Source organism: Lissotriton helveticus, chromosome 2_2, assembly GCF_964261635.1.
Source record: "Lissotriton helveticus chromosome 2_2, aLisHel1.1, whole genome shotgun sequence".
Lineage (NCBI taxonomy): Eukaryota > Metazoa > Chordata > Amphibia > Caudata > Salamandridae > Lissotriton > Lissotriton helveticus.
The window spans coordinates 106883002-106900636 of NC_136060.1; the positions used below are offsets into that span (position 1 = coordinate 106883002).

Here is a 17635-nt window from a genome sequence, read left to right on the forward strand (position 1 = left end):
CATGGTAACACCATTACTGTAGCCCGAGCAGCTTACCTCTGTGAAATGCACATGTTACAGCAGCATTGAGAGATCCTGTTGATCAAGAGGTAAAACACGGAGGGAGAATTGTACAAGCCAGACAATCTGCCATGGGTGAGTGTCTGGGCAGAACCCTGGCCTGGGTGCTGAGAAGGGACTGATTCCGAGCCCCCATCCTTTGACCATTATTCGTGTGGAAGAGAATCTCGCAATGAAGGAGAAAATAGTGGAAGAGTTTGAGTATTGTAAACGGCTGTATATTTCAGAAATTGATGTTCTACCAGATTAAGTTGAGAAAAACTTTGAGGAAATTGCTCTGGTCAGACAAAAAAATAGCCATTCTAAATTTCTAGCCGAACCAATAACTATTGGAAAAATATTAGTGGCCATTGAGTGTTTGGCAGGTTGCAATGCCACTGGATCTCATGGGCTGACATTGGAGTTCTGTAAGACGTATATAGCCATACTGGACCCAGATCTCCTCTAGGTCTATGCCAAGGCTGTCTGGGATAGTGTGCTCCCAAGCTCCTCATGAGAAGCCATTATCACAGTAATTCCTAAACCGGGTAGGAATCCAAGCAAATGTCCCTTCTATTGTTCACTATCTTTGTTAAACCTTGATAACAAGATATTTGCTAAAGTAACTGGAAATTGTCCTACATTGTGGGTGGAGGACAAAATATCCCCCATTCTGTTGTGATTTGCCATATATAGATCCACTGTGGGTTAATATAGGCAGTGTATTTGCAATTATTCATCAGTTGGACCCTGGGATTAAAGCTGTAGCGGTCCTTCGAGACGCTGAAAAAGGTTTCAATTTACTTGAATGGCCATTCCTGATTACCACATTGTGTGGAATTGGCATCCTTGTGTATTGTCTTACAGCTAGTGTCCTTGCTGCAAGCCAAACCAGTGACCTTCTCAGACAGAGGAGGTTATGCAGATGCAAAACAAAACTCAAATTAAATTTCTTCACCTTTAAGAACGACACCAAGAATGAGTGCGGATTATAAGTAGGCTCCCAGTTTTATGGTATTTTTTTTTTTTTTTTAACATTGCTGTCTGTATTTTTCCGTATTTATTTTTGGGACATTTTATCAGTATTTATCCAAATTTATTTTGTGTTTTACATATAAACGAAGTTATAAAACTGTACATTTCCATATTTATTTAACTGATAGAAGCGCATTCATACTTTGATGTCTGTCGTGTTTTAGCTATTTAACCCCTTGGCCGCTGCGGTAATTCTGCTGCGGCACTGGGGGGGTGAGCGTGGCGCCGCAATGCTTGTGACGGAACCACGCCATCATGAGCCACGGGCGAGCTGTGCTCATGACGACGTGGTTCCCTCACGACTCCGCTCACTCACTAATTCGCCCGCACAGGCGGGGAATCGGTGCCGCATGGACAGAGCGGCCGCAGCATGACGGAACCACGCTGTCATGAGCACACGCTGCCTGTGGCTCATGACGGCGTGGTTCCAACATAAGCAGGGAAGGGGTTAAGCTGCCAAATATTACATACCAATATATCCACTGGTAAATACTAGCATTATACTACAAATGTATATTGACACATGCTGTTATTTAAATGTTATCCTGTTTTTTAATTTCCCATGCTGTCCATCTGCTCAACTGTTGAGCTAAAATTCATGAAAGACAGCACAGAGAGTCACTTAAAAGCAACACAATTTTCTGTATTTTTCTACTTTTAAAAATAAATGCAGACAGAGAACACATTGTTTTCAATCTGTATATATCTGTAAAAAGCCGTAAAAAGTGAAAACTGGGAACCTTAATTATAAGTAACCTCGTGATGAAGCTTTTGCCTGAAGTAATCGAGTGTTGCCCTCATGCATGAGACACCCTGCATTTGCTATTTTTTAGTTCAGGAGACACCGGAAGGTATTTGCGCGCTTTAGAAATTTTATAAATATAATAAATAAATAATTAAAAGCGCTTTTCATAAGAAAAGGCGCCATAATGAGTCTGGCTCATGGCCTATAACCTCATACAAGACTTAGTAGCGTTGAACAGCACTTAAAAGATAAACTATAATGGTCCAACTGAAAATACTAACTCGAGTGATTGGTGGTATTAGGGAAACGATGAAAGAGTCATGAGCATTTACTACTACACTGTTAAGCTTTGTTTATCTGATAAAATTAAGCGGAGGAGCTATGCAAAACTGTCCGGATGTTAGTGTTCAAAACAGCATTATCCATGACAGCTTGATCCTTTCAGAACACATCCCGAAATGCGCGTTTGGATTTGTATAAATACTGATCACAGCCTTGACTACTGCTCTTGGCAAACTCTGCAAAAAAACTCAAATTGTGTTTAATCTTTGTGTACAGCTCTTCTCCATCCTACTCAAAACTAAATAACTTGTAAGTAAGATAAAAACAGTAATGAATATAGCATTTTAGGGAGACCTGTGACTGTGTGTCGGGCTAATAATTCTACCCCAATGCAAACATCATTAAAACCCTGAAGGGTGCCTTTGAATAACTGAAAGCACGTTGTTCTGTGAATAGTCTGATTCCTAGAGAAGGCTGTGTCTACAGTCTTGGAAGCAAAAACACTTGATGGCTCTAGCTATATAGTGTTTAATACCAGACTAAAAACATTGAGTGCATTCCCATATATTTATTGCCCAATTATTTATTTCCTCGGGGCATACATTGCCTTCTTTCCCAGAAGTAGTTTTATATGGAATTGTCATAAAAACTTCGTTTCTCCCATGAGTGCAAAATTGAAATTAGTTTGAAGCAATGGCTTTGGACTGACATGTGATAGGGCAAAACATTTTATGTAGTCAATCATTTTTGCCACAAAATGGGCATTATTTACATTAAAGTGCATACATCTATGCATCATTGGCATATAGCTATAACTTGCAACTTACTTTCTGAGAGTCACAAAATCACAAAGAGCACCCAGAGTAAAGTTTTAGATGTACGTTGCTGCCCCATCGTCAAGCTCCCGTAGTCTTTCTGTTAGCAGATATTGTTGTACTCCGTCAGGGTTAAGTGAAGCGTATGTTTCTTTATCCCCTGCACCTCCTGAGTAGGGATGAGCGAACGATTTTTTTTTTCCTGAAACCATCACGAAGACATTTGGAAAATTGTATCACCATTTAAGAGTAAATTACACAAAATGCACGTCAGGGTTTCTCAAGTAAAAAATAAATTGAAGGCCGACCTCGTGTTCTGAAGTCACTCTAGCTAATTGGCTGTAAGAGAAAATGTCTTCTGCAACACATTTTCTGCTCAAGCTAGTCTCCCTCAAGTCATTTTATCCACAAACCAGTCCACACAACAAGAAAGTATGCACACGTGTGTGGTCTCACTACAGACACCTATTTAGAGGTCTGTCGCAGACAGCATTGTAGGCAATACTCTGAGTTAACCGTTGTTCTTCTTTATCTCTCCTTTCCTCCTGTTTCACCCTCTGTCCCTTTCTGTCTACATCTTTCTCGTCTCCCTACAAACTGCTCACCCACCTTTTTGTCTCCTGACCAAGTCGACCTCCTTTCATTGTTCCTACTTCTGTCTCTTATTCCGCACCCTTTTCTTGCAGTCTCTTCCATTCTTCTAGGTCTTGCAATTGCAAAGATGTTTTGTTTTTAGTTATCCTTTGTTGAATGATTGCGTCATTTACATTTTCTTCTTACCCTTCAGCCAGGGCTAGAGTCTGAGTACCACGCGGGTGGACGGCTTCCCCCCACTTATTTTACCGGGGGGACGCCGTCCCCCCTGCCAAACAGCTGGACTTCACTCTTTGGCCTCTCAGGGACAAGGAGCTCGGCGCTCAAAGCACGCTGCTCACGCGCTGATTTCTCAGATGCAATCTCATCTAAGGGGTGAGCGAGGGGAGGCAATTAGCCCGATGGTGCAAGCCACCTTTCGTGACGTCACTTCCTGTCATGACATCACTTCCGGTGAAGGCGTCCCCCCACTTCTTTTTTTAGGACTTGTGCCCTGTCTTCAGCATATGGCAGTGGGTCAGCCCACTTTAGCCAACCTCACTTTCTGTATTCTGCACATAATACTGCTTACTTCCAGAGACTATAATAGCAATATGCACTTCTTGAAACGAAAGCTTCCAAACCAATGATTTCTTTTATATCGTCTTGGGCCCGGTAGCACCCTAATAAACAGGGCACAAGTCCTAAAAAAAGAAGTGGGGGGAGCTGTCACCGGAAGTGACGTCACGACAGGAAGTGACATCACGAAAGGTGGCTTGCACCATCGGGCTCATTGCCTCCCCTCGCTCACCCCTTAGATGCGATTGCATCTGCAAAAGCCAGCGCGTGTGCAGCGTCCTGTGAGCTCTGATCTCGCCCCAGAGAGGGCAAAGAGTGAAGTCCAGCTGTTTGACAGGAGAGACGGCATCCACCCGGTAAAATAAGTGGGGGGACGCCGTCCAACCGCGTGGTACCCCGACTCGTGCCCTGCTAATAAAGTTTTACCGAAAGCAAAACGAGCATTGAAAAAAAGAGGCTCGCAGACCGTGCCTGACCTATTGATGATGCCAATGCTTATTTTATGCCATTCTAGTGCTTTCAGCATAGATGATGCCCCTTTCGCTGCTCTCCGTACCCATTATTATTCTTTAAGAAAGCTATTCTACAAGTTGCTGTAACAACCTTGCTTCCGCTGTCAAGCCCAGAAAATAGTACGCATTCTGTTTTTGAATTATGAGGAATCATCCCCGGGGACATAGCCACGTTTTAGTCGTGGTGCGCAGCCAATGAAAGCTATTTCTGCATTCTTGAGAAACCTGAATTTATAAAGGGTTGTACGTGGAACTATGCTCCATCAGACATTTGAAGCTTTCAGGAAATATTTACCATTTAAAGTAGTTAGGAAAATGTAATAGATTTTTTGGGATTTCTCCATGGGCCTGGCTTAGTTCTCAAAAAGGCACAACTTGTCTATTAAATTGAAACATAATGTAGCACCTACTGTCTGTTTTAATAGCAGTTTGCCTAGCACCTAAAACAATGGATATAAAATAATTGTTACATCCATCCAATTAATATGTTAATTATCAACCGCACTTTCATTTTACTTGCCATTATGTTCTCAATACTGCATGCATACCCGGCACTATTAGTAGAATGCGGCTAAGCATGGCCGAAGACGCCGCATATGCTTCTCAGCAAGCATAATTGCAAAATTAAATGATGATTCTCTGCTCCTGTGCGGAACACAGAATTAGTAGCGGAATATTTCACATTTTCTCAAAGGTGCAATAGAGAAGATGCGTTAGTTTTAATTTTATCCAACATGTTCAAAGTCCTACTCACATTGGCGGCCATATCTTAGACCAGATTTGGACGCTTAACATTCCTACCTCTTCCCCTATTGTCTCGCCTTGTCCTTGGTCGGATCATTCTTTACTTGCCTTTTCCATGGACCTGAACCTAAAAACACCCCCTCCCGCCCCTAAAAACATCTGGGCCAGGAACTGGAACAAAGTAGATATCACCTCCCTCTGCAATTCGCTAGCAGCCACCTGCCCCGATATCAGGGGACCAGACCCTCATTCCCAGATTGCCACACTTGATCGATGGCTTACCATCGCTTGTGACCCTGTGGCCCCTCTGAAGCGAATGGCTATTAACCGTTCCCATAAGGCCAACAAATGGTTCAGCCCCGACCTTAAAGCCAAGAAATTGGAGGTAAGACAGGCTGAACGAGCCTGGCGCCGAGCCTACTCACCCTTCTGCCGGCAACACTTTGTCACTGTACTTAATGAATATAAAATCTCCATACTCGCGGCTAAGACAGAGTACTTCTCCGGACGCATTCTAGTGGCAGAATGCCAATCCCGTGAGATATTTTCCACTGTACATGAGCTAGCTTCGTCGGACAGAACCTCACCCAAAATCCCCCCTTCCCAGGCCTTATGTGATTCACTCAATGATTTTTTTATTGACAAGATAATTCTCATTAAAGCCAACATTCCTCCCCCCACTTTTATTTCTCCCCAACCACCTGAAAACCACTGCCTCCTCACCTCTATTCCTCCACTTTCCAGAGAATCATTACTTTCCCTACTCAATCGAGTCAAGTCGGGCTCCCCTGCCGACATTGCCCCGGCACGCATCCTCAGCCAGTTTTTCCTGGCATGCCCTTCACCTGTCTTGGCCCTCTTGAATAATTGCTTTACGTCTGGCCATGTCCCGGCCTCCCTTAAGACCGCTATAATTCTCCCAATATTGAAAAAACCCGGAGCTGATCCCTCCTCCCCCGCAAATTATCGCCCCATATCCCTCCTCCCTTACTTGGGAAAAATAGCAGAGTCCCATGTCACCCAGGTGCTTAGCTCCTTTATCGAGAGTAGCAGCTATCTTGCACCCTGCCAGGCAGGCTTTCGCCCCCGGCATTCCACAGAGAAGGTGGTCCACTCAGTTATGGACCAACTTAGGGAGGGCCTAGACTCCAACATTCCCCAAGCCCTGGTCCTTCTAGACCTATCCGCCGCCTTTGACACGGTGGACCATTCCATTCTTCTGTCCCGTGTCAAGGCGGCGGGCATAGGGGGCCAGGCCCTCGCCTGGATAGGCTCTTTTTTGAAGGGACGCACACAGGCGGTCCACTTGGCTGAATTTTCAGCCTCACCAAGCAAGGTGAATTGCGGGGTTCCCCAGGGCTCTTCTCTTTCCCCCCTCTTGTTTAACCTCTATATCTTATTTTTGCACTCCAACAAATGGAGGTCACAGTCTATAATTATGCTGATGACCTCCAGCTTATTTTTAATTTCTCCTCTTCTTCTCCTGCTGCCTCTAGCTTCCAGTCGGTCCTTCTGTTTATCCGAGGTTGGATGAATGCAAACCATCTTAAACTCAACCCGGATAAGACAGAATTGATCTTGACTGGGGGCAGCGGCAACCCTTGGTCACCATCTTTTTTGGCCTGTCTCCTTTGGCCCCACTCCCTCTCACTCTGTTAAAACCCTTGGGATCATGCTCAATCACCATTTGACACTTCACACCCATATTAGTTCTGTTGTTTCCTCCTCCTTTTTTACTTTACGTATTATTAGGAAAGTATCCCGGTTCTTTTCTCCCTCTGCACTGAAACTGATCGTCATGGCCATGATTCTATTCAAAATCGATTATGGCAATATCATCTACAATGGCGCCCCGGCCTATGCACTCCAACGCCTCCAGCTGGTGCAGAACCAGGCAGCTCGCCTGGTACATGGCCTACCTAAATTCCATCACTCCTCCCCTCTTCTTACTGCCCTTCACTGGCTTCCAATAAAGCAAAGAGCCCTCTTTAAACTTGGCTGCCTCACTTTTCAAGCTCGGGCTGGCACTGCTCCCGCTTTCATTAATGCGGCTATAACCAACTATATTCCCTCCAGAGACTTGCGCTCTTCCTCCAAATCTCTGCTAGTCATTCCTCGGTTCAAGTAGAGGCGCTCTGGTGGCCAGAAATTCTCGGTGCTCGCCCCCACTTTCTGGAACTCTCTCCCCCCTTCTCTTAGATCTTTGACCTCCTACACAGAATTCCGAAAAAACCTTGACTTTTCTGTTTCAGCAAGCGTTCAGTTCATAACTTCCTCCCTCTTCTCAGATTGAAATCCTATAGCGCCAAGAAACTGCCAAGTGAACGTGCGCTTTACAAACAACTCAAAATTCAAATTCAACGTTCCAGCTATTTATTGGTCATGTTTTTCAGGCAGTCGGACTGAAATGTCATGTGACAAAGACGACCCTTGGTTTTGGAAATTGGAGTTTTCTGCATGTTTTTAAAACGTCATAACTATCACAGAATCTGTGAGATTCGGAAAACTTCTCAGTTAAGCTGGCAGAGGAAACATTTTGCATCATAGCAAATAGAAGTGGGCGAGCCAACAAATTAACAGTGCGAGCCAGAGCCGAGCCAAGAGTCTGGCTGGGCTCTTAAAGTGCCAGCTGAGCTCTGTTGCATGATTTACATGGTGAATATTTTCAAACAGAACGTAAAATGTGATGGAGTAAAATCACACTTGAGAAAAGTGATTTTTTTTTTCTACATGTGAAACCTTTCACATTATTATGTCCATTATAGCAATGCATTGAAGTATTTATTAAAAGCGATTATTTTAAAACATGAACTTAGGACCATTCTGACCCCGCCCCTACCCTGGTGTGGTACACCCTACTTTAGTACAATATACACAACACCCTTTACACCACCCAAATCTACTGTATACCCCTGCACCACACTCGATACAATTTAACAACTCTACTGCACTAAAAAACGAAACTCCACTCTAACAATCAACCCCACTAAACACAACGCCCTTCCTCCATATAACACTGTTTTCCCTATATTACACAACATAACACACCATACCACTCACCTCAGCTCTACTCCACTATACTACACACCACTATATAACACCACACTCTACTCTGATTTACAAACCTTCACTCAAAACCCCTTTACACCAAAAAACCTTTAACCATATTACATAGCAACAACACAAATTGGCAAAGTCACAACAAGCACTTCTGTCAACTGTCCAAACATTTTCCGTTCGGAAACAGAAATGCTTCTAACAATTTGTTGTTATAACTTTTTAGCATGCTAGATAGCAGCCGCACTGCTCAACAACATAACTTTTAACACATTGGCAAAGCTAATGCCGCTAGATAAAAACACTTAAAAGGTGCCAGAGGTCAGACTTATTGTCCATGCCAATGCTTGTTTTTATGTACGTAGATGATATACTGCGGTTTTCTGAAGGCTAAAAGAACAAATGATGGACAGAATGCTGAACAAATCAAACATTCACCCCCAGTCACAGATCTGGGTTTAATCCATCGTTTCTGTGCTCACAACGCCACCCCAGTTTGGACACAGCCATATGCAAATCAGTCATCACCCTGCTCCCCATGGGTACAGTCTAGCCTGAACTGCCAAGCCAGGTCCTCTGTGGACCGGAAATAGGCGTCCTGGGACCAGTTTCGGGATATCACCCCTCATCAGCCAGGCAAGTTTTATTCCCCTGGCACAGTGAGCACAGGACCCGCATCTGGGCATACTCTTCCATCTTAAGGCAAAAAAAGCAAAAAGAACAAATGATGGACGGAAACATTAACAAATAAAACATTGACCCCCAGTCCAGATCTGGGTTTAATCCACAGTTTTTGGCTCCCAACGCCACCCTGGTTTGGACCCAGACATATGCCAATGAGTTGACCCTGCTACCCATGGGTACAGTCCAGCCCGAACTGCCAAGCCAGGTCCTGAAAGCTGACTGAGAATCTCCCTCAGTTAATCAGGGAAGGAATTACATTTGTGGAGTCGGGCATTTCCATTAACTAGTAGAAGAGTTATTCCCACTTACAGACAACACCCTAAAAGCAGAGCTGGAGAAAGAACAAACATATGCTATCCCGCTGGGGTCCCTGCTACCACTGGGCATGACGTGTTCAAGGGCTGAGATACTGACAGTTGCAAAAACATTGGACATGGAACTCTGTTGGTCAGTGAACCAATATTCAATTTTTATACTTTACTGTCTACAGCTGATCCGAAAAATTCTCCCTCCGCTAACTGAACATCAGTTTGACAGATTTGGGTTAGCTGTATAGGAAGGGCAAGTTTCTTACATTGGAATAGTTCAGTCACTGTTTGACCTTTCCCCTTTGGATACTTTTAGTTACATGCGACGCACCACACACATTTCAGGGACTCCCTGAGGATCCACAGCAATTTGTCCCACTATCGCAGATCATCATGTCACAGACTCTACCAGGTAGGTGTCTAAACTATATGCTATGGCCACAGACTCAGAACGGTGGACACCACCTATTATAGGCAGGCGTGGGAAGCGGACATTGGAATGGAGATTTCCGACACAGTGTTGATTTTGCTGCTTACAAACAAAACTGATGTCTATGAACCACAGACATAAGTTGCTCCATTTTAAATTTCTTTATTGAGCACACTTCAAACCGTAAAAACAATATAGAATTGACCCCACCGGGCCACATCACTGCCCTCACGGTTACACAAACCATGCGGAATCCTGTCCTCTTATTAACCTACTGGCATGAGATATTTGCCACTATTTCAGACATTATTGGTGGGAGGTTTGAAGTGAAGCTGATGACTGCCCTATTAAACCTTGCTAAATTGGTCTCCCGTGCAGTTAAACATTTTGTGGGGAAGACTATTGATTAAGTGCAGAATTGCCATGAATTGGTGTAGAATGAGTCCCTAAGAGAGGAATGGATGAGAAATATTTTACAACAATCCTATGTGGAAACCTATACCATGTTGCAACTCCTGCTGGCCTGCTCTCCAGGTCTAGTGATATATGTGACCCACTTGGAACATTCCTGACCCAGGCAGGTGACGCCCACTCGAATAACTATTTGCTTACCCCAGCTGAAGATACTGAAGTGATAGTAGTACCACATTGGCACGCATAGGTGACTGTTGTAATGCAGCTGTATAGTTGGCCTCCTATAACCCTTTGAATGTAAATCCATACCTGGACACAGTATGTGAAGCCAAGTTGCATGCATACTGATGTGAAATAAATAGGAACTGAGCAGATTGGTTTATCTCAAGAAGTCCACCGCGTTTGAAGAGCTGTAAATGTCTGGTTTTCTTTCAGTATGATGCATGTAAGGTGCATATTTGACTATTGGTTTGGCCCTTTGTAATTGCGGCATATAAATAATAAAAATGTAATGCGTGTGTATGTATATATGTGTGTCTGTGGGTGTATATAGATCATATACAAGAGTTGTGTGTGTATGAAACGTAGGTAAGAGGTCAATACCTTTTCTGCTGTGGAATTCCGCCTTCTGGAAGGAAGAGGGTGGTAAGTTTAAACGATACTTGGAGTTACCTTACAATTGACACCTTAGTTACCCATCATTGGATGCTCAACTGATGGCTAAAAGAGACTTTGCACGTAATGGGAAACTCATTTAGTCCTAGCTTTGTGGGGCTGGCGTTGGAGTATGGACAGGTGCATGGTGTCTTAAAAAGTGATATGTAAAAAGAGGTGTCACTGCAAAGTCACCAACATCTAGGCCCTTGAAAAATTATTTTGGTGTGGATGAGGCGAAAGAGATTTTGATCCTTTGAGACTCCAGTATGTGAATCTTCTCCTTAGGTGCACCTTGAAATGGGGAATTTACTAAAACCCGTGTCTTTCTGCCATATATTCGAATTATTTTAGCATTTTATTCAAACGACCCTCCTTACCTGCCAGTCGCTATAGTCCTAATGCTAATATAGGAATGTTAAGGAATGGTGACAAATATTGAATAAAGTAATTAAAAAGCGTAAAGGACAAAAGTAGCAATATCATGGTGGGAAAGTTGTGTTGTCTTATAATTGGCAGCATTCACGTTCTCTTTGAGCAAGTCCAAGGCCTCCCGTTCAGTGAAAATTTCAATGTTATCTTTGCAGACGTGGTTCTTTTTCCAGACACAAAAACAGCCAAGGATAATATTTGTTTGGGTACATCCTGATCTTCTCTGAAAGCACATGGGGTTTGTGAAACCTCCTGGGCCACCACCTTTCAGTGAAGGCAAAAAGTGGCAGAATGAATTCTTACAAAAACGTATTAACTCCAGTTTTCTGAGATAGGTTGCTTAAAGGCTGGGTACAGTGCTGCTTTTAATAACTAAATGAAGCCATGGACCTACGTGCATATTATCTAATTGTCTTTTCTGTACTTTTATCGAGCTTGTTTTTCGAGATTGCTTATCTTTGTAGACCTCTCAAAGACTTTGGAAACTACATCGATTGTCGAACTTCGATCCTTCTATGTTTGCTGTTCTTCTAGGCATAGGGTTTCCTTACTTTACATGCTTGGGGGCGAGATGGTCCTCTTCCCAGCTGTCTTTTTTACTACTTAGCGAAAACTTTATTTCTGGAAGAAGCTCTAGCTCTGCGCCTGTTGCTAGGCCTGTCGTTGGAGTTTTAAATGGTTTACGATTCTAATCTCACATTCACTTTCCTAATCCAAAATTCAGCTATTTCATGGCAGATGCGAAATTACCAAAGCAGTGGCCTTTCTTGGCACCACACAAATCTATAGCAGGGTACTACGAAAAGCTCATGTATTCTAAAACTCCAGGACACGTTTTCCTATCTCTGAATTATTTAAATGCACCCGCTGTGTTGCGGTAACCTGTGTAAAGTCAGCAGCCATAGTTTATATGGTTCATAAGAGTATAAACCATTGTTTGGATTTTTCATTGCCCAAAAAAAATAAAGACCTCTCCTGGGACTGAATTGTTCAGACCAAGGACACCATCTGAGGGCAGGAAGCGCATTAGGCGAGAGACCAGCTCAGGTCTTCTGTCACTGGGAATGTATTGGCATCTAGAATCTCAGGGACAAAACGGGAATGAAGGACATTAAAATATTTGATCAACTGCATTCTGCATATGAACTGTCATGCCAAGAAATATGGTGTTATGTACAAATCCACCATTCATTTGCCGTATTTAACATTGGTGAGACCTGGGACAGTACCCCGCTAGAGACAAAATTGAGGGACTAGATGTAATCCAGTAACAAATCCTTGCTTAAAGCATTGCTCTTAGCGGTCAATTGCCTTCACTGTCTCGCATCATGTGAATCGGATGGTAGACTGCATTGCAAGCATGACCAAATCTAATTTTTCACTCTGCTCCTTATGAATTGCCATGCCTGTTTGACTGTAACCTGAATATGTGTCTCCCTCTTTATAGTTAATGCGCCATGGAGTGGGATTATCAACGGGATCGGACAGTGAACTTATTACTCAGCTGTTGGCTTTTACTCCGCCAGAAGAAGATGAAGATACACCAGACTGGATAGCAAGGTATAGCATGGAAACGGGGATTAGCACACTCGCTATACTTTGTGTCATCTTAATGTGACCCAGTGTTGCTAACTAATAAAAGTGGTGAGATACCACTGCGAATTTAGCATCCACCAAGTTGCAAGTTTGAACCTTGGCAGGTTCATCAATCTATAGTCCATAAAATGAGTGCAATTGAGTTGTGTTCAAATATTTCTTATTTTTGTGTGCAATTACAATCTGATAGAGACCTGTTGTTGCAGATTCCTTACCTTAGAATAGACTTGATCTGGAAATTCTTGAGCAGTACACCTGCATGCTGGTTGGTAGCATAGTTTGGCTCCACGTCTGCGCCGGATGTGACTCCACTGTGCCTATATGGTCGCCACTCCAGCATGCTGATCTCAGTTCTTTATGCGCACGCCATGCCAGATCCAGAAGACCTTTTGCCAGTCACTTTTTGACTGAACTATTTTGACTTTTTGTCGAAGATTTTCTTGAGAATCGTTTCTCCTGGTGTGTGAGGGATCCCACCCAAGAAAGCAACGCATTTTAAACCCTGTGGTGCCTGCTGCAGAGAGATGTCTGTGACAGACCCTCACTTGGTTTGTTTATGGTGCTTGGAGCGGGACCACAATTCCAACGCCTGCGAGGAATGCCGAGCCATGAATCCGAAGACGCTGAGGGAACGTTTCCGGAAACTCCTTGCTGCCCGACGTCGGATGATCCCGGCTCTCGATCCCCGTTACGAGGAAGGTCTTGAGACTGCTCGCAGAGCTGCTCCCACCAATCATCTTTGCAGTCTAAATCGATGTGTAAAACCCACAAGCACAAGACGACGAAGGGTTCCTCGACTTCTCCAAGCCCGGCAAGTTACCATACGAAGTGCAGGAGCAATGACCTTACTAAATTCATTGCTTCTCAGTGAAGTCTGTTCCTGGGTTTGCTCCGCAACTCCCAGAGTTTCCTGGAGCGGCCCCCTTCTAACTCAAGGAGCTTTAGGAGGCCATACACCCATATTTGGAAGCCCAGCCCCTCAGGAATGACTTCTGACCCCCTGGGTTCGGGAAGGTCATCTACTCTATTCCCACCGATGGGTTCACCCCCGACACCAGTCTGGCCTCATAGAACCTGTGTTGAATCCAGTGAGACTTCAACCTTGGGACTATGACCTTTTATGGAGCCCGCTTCAGTGCCGTCATTTCCGGCAGCGCCAAACCTATAATCCTTCCGACTCCAATACAGAACCTGATCGGCATCGCCTGAAATGGAAGGCACAGTACTGGCTAGCGACAGTCTAAGTTGGAGCCAGTGCTTCTTTCTTTTGATAGGAATACAGAGGGAGCTGATTGGGAGGGGTTTGAGGACTCTTATTCGTTCCATCACCCCCTAGATGAACCAGAGAACAACTAGTATGAGGAACTGGCGGATGCCCGCGGGTTAGACACCTCACCAGACACTGGTTTGCTCTCTCCTCCTACCATATCTATGGAGGGAGCCTCCTTTGCAATGGTGGTCCAGAGATCACCTGAGGTCCTTAACCTTCAGTTACCCTCTGTGGCAATCAAGATGAAAGTCTTGACGGAGGTCATTCAGCTGTAAGTTACCCCTTCTGAACCTCTTGTGCCATTCACTGAAGCCCTCACTGATGTCCTACTTGGGACCTAGTCTAAGCCCTGCTTATGTGCTCCTCTGCATGGGGCCATAGCCCACCACCATCTCCTCGCTCCTGGGGACCCCAGTTTCCTCACCCAGCACCCCACCCCTTAGAGCTTGGTGTTCCAAGCCTCCACTTCCATGATCAATCCCGGCGAGTGCCCTACTGCTCCTCCGGATAGGGAAACCTAAAGGCTGAACACCCTTAGCAAGAGGATGTTACCCTTACACCAGCCTAGCACTGCTGTCAGCGAACACTGTGTGCCTTTTGGGCCTATACACACAGAGTATGTGCCATTCCGTTGCTCAAGTACTGCCTATGGTCTCGGAGGAGGCCAGAGCCATATTCACCCAAGCCATATCAGGAGGGTGAGATGCAGCAAAGTTCACCATCTGATGTGGACTACGCACAACCCACTCACTAGGCAGAGCGATTGCATTGTCGGAAGACCTTCGACTCCCCACCTGGTTGGGAGCCACTGTTTTTTCAGGGCTTTGCAAACTGATTCCTGTGTAGTGTTACCCTTCTGAGATCCTTGGCACTGCACACCAGTGATTCGGCATTCTTTGTGGCGCTGCACTTCTGGCGTAGAAAGTTGCAAAAAGAAACTGATGTCATTGTGCTGGGGTGGCACCTATACAGGCACCATGCAGGTCTCATCCGGCGCGGCCGATGCGGAGCCACATGGTACCACCTACCAACACACACTGGAACTGCTCAAGAATCTCCAGATTCAGTCTGATGCTTGGGAATAGTCCTAAGGTAATGAATCTCCAGCTAGATAGTCCCTACTAGTTATGGTGTTACCAAAGGTATATAACTTGTTCATTTTTACTTTTAAAATATGTATTATTTACCACAGATATCCTGAAGGACTTTCTTTTCATGGTAAAATGCCCTAACCTTGTTTAAACATCACATCTTACAACTTAAAAACCTTTGCAACATATATGGCAAAGTATATTTAATGATGCAGTCATGATTGGACATCAAGGTATGCCAGGTACCTAAAACCAATGTTAACATACCTTCAAATTTAAATAAATGGCCTAATATACAAAGCATGAATACGCTCACTAAAATATTGTTGAGTAGAAGAAAACTTTGAAACTTGTGCCACTTTCCCAAATTCATTACTATGACCTAGTGAAGCATAGATGCATCTGTGAGAGCCTTAGCGTCTATCCACGGTTACAATGCTCCATTATTGGCATTATTCGCATTCAAAATTTCTACCAATTGCCAGTTGATGATATTGTCTTGCACCCAGACTAAACCAATACGAAATAAATTAAAATAGAGTATGTCTTCACTACATGGGAGGGATCTTTAGTATGCTTGCCCTCAAGACTATGTACAGCCTCAGTCCCTGTATCAGGGGATGTCCAATCTTCCCTCCTGGACATGCCCTTTGATGGCTCTCGCCTTTTTGGCAAAAAAATTATACTTATTGTGCAGTGGTGTTTCAAGATGTGGACCAGGAGTGAGGACGTATCAGTTATCTGATGGAGACTTCTAGCTGCAGATTCCTTACCTTAGAATTATTACCAGACGTCCGACTGGATCTGGAAATTTTTCATGAGCAGTACCCCTGCACGCCTGTAGGTGTTGTCATTCGGATCCTCTTAGTGTCATCTAATGTAATGTAATGGGGTTCTTGTATAGCGCCGCCTTCACTCCAGGGAGCATCTTGGCGCTTAGATAGACTAGGCAGGTATGACAGGCCGCGTTGAGTCAACTTAGGGTAAGGTCAGGTATATCAACTCAGGCTAGGCTTTTGCATTGGACGTCAGATAGGGTATATATCCATGTTTTGAGGGTTTTCCTGAATGCTATCTCTGATGTGATTTGACGGAGGGGCGGGGGTAATTTATTCCAGGCTCTGGACCCCAGGACCGCCAAAGCCTTTCCTCCTTTGGTTTTTAGTCTAAAGTAGGGGATGGTAAGGAGGTTGGCTTTTACAGATCTAAGATTACGTGAGGGAGTGTAGTGTTTGAACATGCTCTGAATGTAGCTGGGTCCTCTTCCATGATAAGCTCTGAAAGTGATTTAGGAGGATTTTAAAAAGAACCCTTTTATGTATCGGCAACCAATGAAGGGTGTCTATTGCCGCTGTGGCTGACGATCTCCTATTCCATCTCAGCACCAATCTTGCAGCTGCATGTTGTACCATTTGCAGCTTATGGCCGACCGTCTTGTTTGTCCCTGCATAAAGGCTGTTGCAGTAGTCATGGCGTGATGTAATTAGTGCTACTGCCACCATTTTTCGTGCTGGAAGCGGTATCAGGTCGAAAAATGTTCTTAGTCCTTTTATGATACCGAAGCAGGTACCTGCCACAGCTACTGCTTGTTGTTTAAATGCTAGGGAGGGATCAAATCTGATCCCTAGATTTCTAACTGACATGACGGTGTTTGGGGGGGACGGCTGCATCTTCCGGCCACCAGAAGATGGGATTAAACGAATTGTCTTTCCCATATGGCAGAATCTCAGTTTTCCCTGAATTGCATTTCAGATGGTTGTTGCTCATCCATTGAAACGTAGCTTTGAGGCAATTTTTGAGCTTCATTTCAGCCGCACTGGTGTCGTCATACAGTACCAGGATGAGCTGCGTATCATCCTCATAAGAGATGGTATTAATTTTAAAGGATGATATACGTGCAATCAGGGGGGCCATATATACATTGAAGAGTGTAGGGCTCAGACAGGAGCCCTGCGGTACTCCTGAACTGAGTCTCTTTTCTTCTGACCTAAACTGGCCTAAGGTGGTTACTTGTCACCTCTTTACTAGAAAGCTTTTTATCCAGCCCAACACATTTCCGTCTATCCCAGCCGCGGCTAGACTGTTCACCAAGACGGTATGTGAGACCGTATCAAAAGCCGCAGACAAGTCCAAGAGTACCAGGACAGCCTTCTTTCCCTGATCCATTGCAGCTCGTAGAGTTTCGGAGGTAAAGATGAGGGCTGATTCCGTAGAGTGTTGAGCCCTAAAGCCTGCTTGGTTTGGGTACCAGATGTTGTTAGCCTCCAAAAAAGCAGTGAGCTGTTTAACTGCTTTCTCTGTCAATTTGCAGAGAGCCGGGAGCAGAGAGATAGGATGTAGATTTGCCAGTGTTGTTGGGTCTGGTAGATGTTTTT

The 17635-nt window shown here is 44.4% G+C and overlaps 1 protein-coding gene across 1 annotated transcript in view; it reads left to right on the forward strand.

Annotated features, from left to right (window-relative positions):
- Positions 1-17635, forward strand: part of PPAT (phosphoribosyl pyrophosphate amidotransferase) — a 334080-nt gene that overhangs the window by 140799 nt on the left and 175646 nt on the right. The window contains exon 4 of the mRNA XM_078678160.1: positions 12751-12863. Coding sequence (XP_078534286.1) covers positions 12751-12863 — 113 coding nt within the window. The remainder of the gene's footprint in view (positions 1-12750; positions 12864-17635) is intronic.